The sequence below is a fragment of the Sphaerodactylus townsendi genome, linkage group LG09, assembly GCF_021028975.2.
Source record: "Sphaerodactylus townsendi isolate TG3544 linkage group LG09, MPM_Stown_v2.3, whole genome shotgun sequence".
NCBI classification, from domain to species: Eukaryota; Metazoa; Chordata; class Lepidosauria; order Squamata; family Sphaerodactylidae; genus Sphaerodactylus; species Sphaerodactylus townsendi.
This window is the reverse complement of record NC_059433.1, coordinates 71,113,212-71,119,211: the sequence shown is the minus strand read 5'-3', so window position 1 is coordinate 71,119,211 and position 6,000 is coordinate 71,113,212. Positions and strand designations below refer to the sequence as shown.

The following is a 6,000-nucleotide window of genomic DNA, read 5'->3' as shown; positions in this document are numbered from 1 at the left end:
ACATGACATCCCTTCAAAAATTTAAACATGGCTATCATGTCACCTCTTAACCTTCTCTCCACCAAACTAAACATCCCCAGCTCCCTAAATCTCTCCTTGTAGGGCATGGATTCACATAGTGCTACGGAAATCCTATGAAAAAGATGCGCTGCTGTTCTGCTTTTTTAATGGCAGAATTTCCACCGGGATACGAATTTCAGTGATCACCCAAGACAAGTAAAATGTGCAGGAAAGCATTTTTAGTTCTCTATGCAACTGAATGTGGAAACCATGCCATAGGCAAGATATGGGGTTCTCAGAGCAGAGCCTTCTAGAACTCAACTAAAACATCTACATTGGAGCTTCAAATTAAAGGTGGGATCTCCGGATCATCATCAAATACTTCAGGCGTACTCTTGGTAGCCACAACTTTTTGCCGGTGGAGTCTAAGAGGGCCTTGTCCTATCTGTTGTTTTTCTTGGACAATGTTTGTCACATCAGGGAATGAATATTTGCTTGGGTCCACCTCGAGCTTCTCGGTTGACACGTTTCTGTAATGAAAAACAGTAAAATGACAGTTACATACAGCATGTCTCTTTAACACAAACGACATAAGGGAATCTTTGTTGCAAAAACGCTGGAAGATTCGTCTTCACTGTCAAGATTTCAGAAAGCATCAAAGACACATGTTCACTACTCATATCTTTGTATCTCCCGAGAAGTTTCATGATTCAAGCACGGATTAGAAGACAAATTCTGGTAGTCAACCTGTTGCTACTTGAGTGCTTCACAATTATCTTATTTATTTATTTATTTATTTATTTATTCATTCATTCATTCATTCATTCATTCATTCATTCATTCATTCATTCATTCATTCATTCATTCATTCATTCATTCATTCATTCATTCATTCATTCATTCATTCATTCATTCATTTACAGTTAAACTTATAGACCACCCTCCCCAGAAGGGCTCAGGGCGGTTTACAACAACAACAAAACAGATAATACGGCGGCACATAAGTACCGGTACAGATTAAAACATAATATTTAAGTCATAATATAAAATTTCAAAATAGTAAACAGATGGCATCTAATGGCTAAAGCTCCTCTAAGAGGGGGACAGCAGGGTCCCAGCTGTTAAAAGAAGGGGAGCGGGGGGGGGAGGGTTAGGCCTCCCCAAAAGCCCGGCGGAATAGCTCAGTCTTACAGGCCCTGAGGAACTCGTTAAGGTCCCGCAGGGCCCAGATAGCTGGTGGGAGAGCAGAGGCAGGGGCCAGGGCCGTAAAGGCCCTGCCCCGGGTGGAAGCCAGCCACATCATGGAGGGGCCAGGGACTGCCAGTAGGTTGGCCTCTGTTGAACGCAGAGGCCGAGATGGGGCATATGTCAAACTGTGACCATTCCTACTTTAAAACTTTTATGCTGGAGACAGATGCTCCTGACATCTCCTTGACATATTCTCCACTGACCCCAACTAATGTCTTGGGACTCCTGTTCTGAGATGATGTGTTGTGAGGTTTCAGCTTTTTGGATGATTACATAGAGGCTTCCACAGGAAGGGAGAAGGGAAGGCATTTCTGCTTCTGTGACTAGCATAGGTGTCAAACTCAGGCCCTCCAGGTGTTTGTGGACTACGATTCCCATCAGCCCATGCCAGCAGGGCCAATTGGCCATGCTAGCAGGGGCTGATGGGAACTGTAGCCCATGAACATCTGGTGGGCCTGAGTTTGACACCTATGAATGGTGCTTCGTGTAAAAATCTCCATCTTTGGATTTTTCAAGCAACCAGACGACATTGACCTAAGAGTGTACCACATTCAGGTTTCTGGACTATGTAAAAATACGTTAACTGTTTTTATAGCTCCTTCAGAACCGGTGAGTCAGTCAGCCCAAGGACTGTGTGTAGATATAGAGATTTAGGCATTTATAGAGCCAGGTGGATACCATGAGCGATGGAAAGACTTTTTCTGATAAGAGTAACATGCTCAAGATTCTTCAGGCGTTCTTGAGCTGTGCAGCTAGATCTTCCTTGCGATTAAACCCTTTAATGACACTGAAGGGGATTTAATATTATGGCCAAATGCACTAAAAATGGTCATCCCCGAGAGGCAATAAACTCTTATCGTCCTGGCTAATTCACACATACACAAAAAGGTTATGAGCTTGAATGAAACGATTAGTCACTTTGGGGTGGGCTCCAAAGTCACTGAATGTATCATATAATCTAATATGGGAAGTAACCCCCACTCCCATCCTAAAACGAGCTGAAAGATAAGAACACTTGTCAGCTCTGGCAGCCCTCGTTAAAACAATTATTCCTGTTTGACGATCTCACATAAATGATATCAGACACTGCATTAGCAGAGCAGAAAAGCTGGGCGTAGATTCCTTCAAGGAATGGAAAGAATAAAAAGAGACGAAGAAGAGTTTGGATTTATACCGCCCCTTCCTCTCCTGCAAGGAAACTTAAAGGGGTTTACAATCTCCTTGCCCTTCCCCCCCCCCCACACAGCAAACACCCTGTGAGGTGGGTGGGGCTGAGAGAGCTCCGAAAAGCTGTGACTAGCCCAAAGTCACCCAGCTGGCGAGTGTTGCACAAGATAATCTAGTTCGCCAGATAAGCCTCCACAGCTCAAGCGGCAGAGCGGGGAATCAAACCCGGTTCTCCAGATTAGAGCGCATCTGATCTTAACCATTACACCACGCTGGCTCTCATGGATACAAGCTACAAAGCTTTATCTTTTTAGGTAAGGAAGTTTAAGCGCCAACTGCAAAGGAGTGCTCTTGAATATAACCTGAAGTGGTCACAGGTCCTTCCTACAAAGTTATGCCTTTGCAGGAAAAGAAAACCTCTCCAACATCACATGCACCCCTGCAAACCTCACCTGGACAGCCATTTCTGGCTGTTTTGCCGCTCTTGCAATATGGCACATCAGCTCTATTATTATTATTATTATTATTATTATTATTATTATTATTATTATTATTATTGTCGTCGTCGTCGTCGTCGTCGTCGTCGTCGTCATTATTTATTAGGTTTATAGACCGCCCTCCCCTGAAGGGCTCAGGGCGGTGAACAGCGTATAAATAGAGCGCATATATCAGATTAAATCTGTCAAATATTAGTTAATACAGGCTCTAAAAATATATATGTATAAACCCTACCCCATTAAAATGCAGCATTATTAAATTTATATCAGCTCTAGAAGCTCATGCCTCTGTTGCATCAAGAGCTTTCAAGCAAAGCTTGTTAACAGAGCAAGCTGTTTGCATTGAGTCCAGCACAGAAGAAGTTGGTTCTCTCTACTTCTCTCTATTTCTCTCTACTTGGAAGGGGTTTCAAAGTGGTTTACAATCACAAAGTGGTTTACAATACAGCTCTGTGATTGGCCCAAGTTCACCCAGCAAGCTCCATGTGGAGGAGAGGGGAAACAAATTGAGTTCGCTAGATAATAGTCTGCCGCTCGTGTGGAGGAGGGGGGAATCAAACCCGGTTCTCCAGTTTAGGGTCTGAAACTTTTGACCAATGCAGCACACTAGCTCTGATGAAACCACGACGGAAGCAGAGTCCAAGATGCAGATGACCTCAGTATCTCCCTGTTGCAATTACCCGGCTATTGTTTTCCTGCCCTTTTGCTGGCTTCTGGCAAGAATCTGGCTGACCACCATACGAAACAGAATGATGAACTAAATGGGCCTTTCATCAGATTCAGCATGGCTCTTCTTATGGGAAATGTCAGCAACGGCATGTGCTCCTGGTACATTCCCTAAAGAGTGCTTAGATCTGCACACAATAATTTGCTAGTGGTCCTTGGCCCAAGGGAAGTTCAGCAAGCCTCAACCACAGCCAGGGCTTTCTCAGCTTTGGCCCCAGTCCTGTAGAAAGCTCAGTCTAATGAAACCAGAGCCTTGCAGGACATTAAGCAGTTCCGCAGGGCCTGTAAGACAGAGCTGTTCCGCCAGGTGTATGGTTGAGGCAGCCATGATACCATCTGGCCATACCCTCCTCCTCCTCCTCTTTTACTGAATTCCACCATCAGTCTCATCAATGTGGAATATTGTTGATCGCCATCTTGTTGCTGTAATATGTTCATATTTTTTATATTTTAATATTACATAACTTTTATTTATATTGTTGTTTACATGATGTGAACCTCCCTGAACTCCAAAGAAGGAGGGGAAGCATAGTAAATCCAATTAATAACAACAGCAACAATAATAATAGGGTCTTTGCCCATGTTGCCTGATGTAATGTGGTTAAGATTTGTGAGGACAGTGTCCATGAAGCAAAGGTAGTGTAAAGAACCAATAACCTTTAGCACTGAGGTGGTGTTGTATAGTGGGTAGGGCCCTGGACCATGGTCTTGGAGACCCTGGCCCAAATCCCCACTCAGCCTTGGAAGGTCACTGAATAACTTTGGGCCAAGGTTGCCCGCTGTCGCTACTTCTATTTATACTATCTTTAGAAATCTGGGTGAGAATTTTGAAAGAGGAAACATCAATTAAAGGAATTCAGGTGAATAACGAAGAATTTAAGATCAAGGTGTTTGTGGACGAAGTGGCTCTGTCTCTAAAAAGCCCAATAGAAGGTATGACAGCATTAAAAGCAAACTTAAAGGAATATGGTAAAGCAGCAGGTTTAGGCTTGGAGATTTGGGTGCAAAAATTCTGGATTCGGCCCAAATCTGGGCGAATTCGGGCAAATATCTCCTGGCCGAATATGAACGAATCCAAATGCAAGGCATTCAGTCTTTTTTTTAAAATGTTTTTTCACATTTTGGCCTGCAGGGGGCACATTTTTAAAGGTAGCAGCACCAAAATCTCAGGGTATCATCCGGAGACTGTCCTGATGATAACTTCCAAGTTTGGTGAAGTTTGGTACTCGGGTATATCTGAATATGTTATTTGTCTTATTCGGGCATACAAATTTTACCAAATTTCTAGGGTATTGACCCAGCTTAGTTAAGAGCAAATGAGCGAAAAACAAAAATGATGGTTTTCAATATGACTAACAAAAAACAAAGAAATTGAAAAGCAAGTTAGAGTATAAAATGGGAACAAAAATTAAATGTTTAGGAATAAACTTGACAAATGGAAATATGCTTTTTTTTTTCAGAATAATTATATTCCTATTGGGAAAAAAGTAAAGAAAGACTTGGGGAAATGCTCTAAATTAAATGTATCACTATTTAGAAGGATTGAAGTGGTAAAAATGAATATACCAGCTAGGATGATTACTTTTATTCTAATCACTTCCAATCAAAATTGCTGACAAATATTTCAAAGCAAGGCAGAAAGATATAATTAACTTTGTGTGGGAAGGGAAGAGACCAAGGATAAAGTACAAAAATCTCTGTGTCTCCCAAGAAAGAGGAGGATTAGGATTGCCAAACCTTAAGTTATTTTACCAAGCAGCTTATTTAGCTTGGTCCAGAGAAAAGATGATATTAAAAGATAACTATTTGTTCAATTTGGAGGGTTACAATTTACTATATGGTTGGCATTCATATATCCGTTATGGTAGAGAAAAGGCACATAAAGGGTTTAAGGACCATTATGTAAGAAGTCCATTTTTTAAAAGGTTTGGGACAAACTTAGAAGGAAATGGATAATAAAGATACTGAAATGGATTTCACCACATGGAACAGTTTTAATGAGATCAAATTAGAAGGGACAGTACATGAGATATGACGATTCACTAGGTCCAACAAGATCTGGACAGAGGTTGAAAGAGAGACATGAAATATTGGTAGAGAAAGAACACTGTCGGTGGTATTTGTATTATCAGTTATCAGAGAGATTTAAACAAGATGTAAAGACAGAAATTGAGACAGGAGACTCTGAAATATGAACGATACTATGTCAAGAAGAGATTTGTTTAATAAAAAGAACATATAAAATGTTATTGGGAATGGGAATAAAAACAGAAAGGGTTAAAGAAAATATGATTAAATAGGCCCAAGACTTGTAGTAATCAGTTTAGAAGAGTGGGAAAAGATTTGGACAAAAAGGTTGAAA

General features: G+C 41.3%; 1 protein-coding gene across 5 annotated transcripts in view; it reads right to left on the bottom strand.

Moving 5' to 3' along the window:
• Window positions 1-224: 224 nt before the first annotated feature.
• The window catches only part of DNAAF11 (dynein axonemal assembly factor 11), a 45,529-nt gene continuing 39,753 nt past the window's right edge, over window positions 225-6,000 (bottom strand). For all 5 annotated transcript variants that reach the window (XM_048507212.1, XM_048507215.1, XM_048507213.1 and 2 more), the window contains one exon: window positions 225-530. In XM_048507212.1, coding sequence (XP_048363169.1) covers window positions 344-530 — 187 coding nt within the window. In that variant the 3' untranslated portion in view covers window positions 225-343. The remainder of the gene's footprint in view (window positions 531-6,000) is intronic.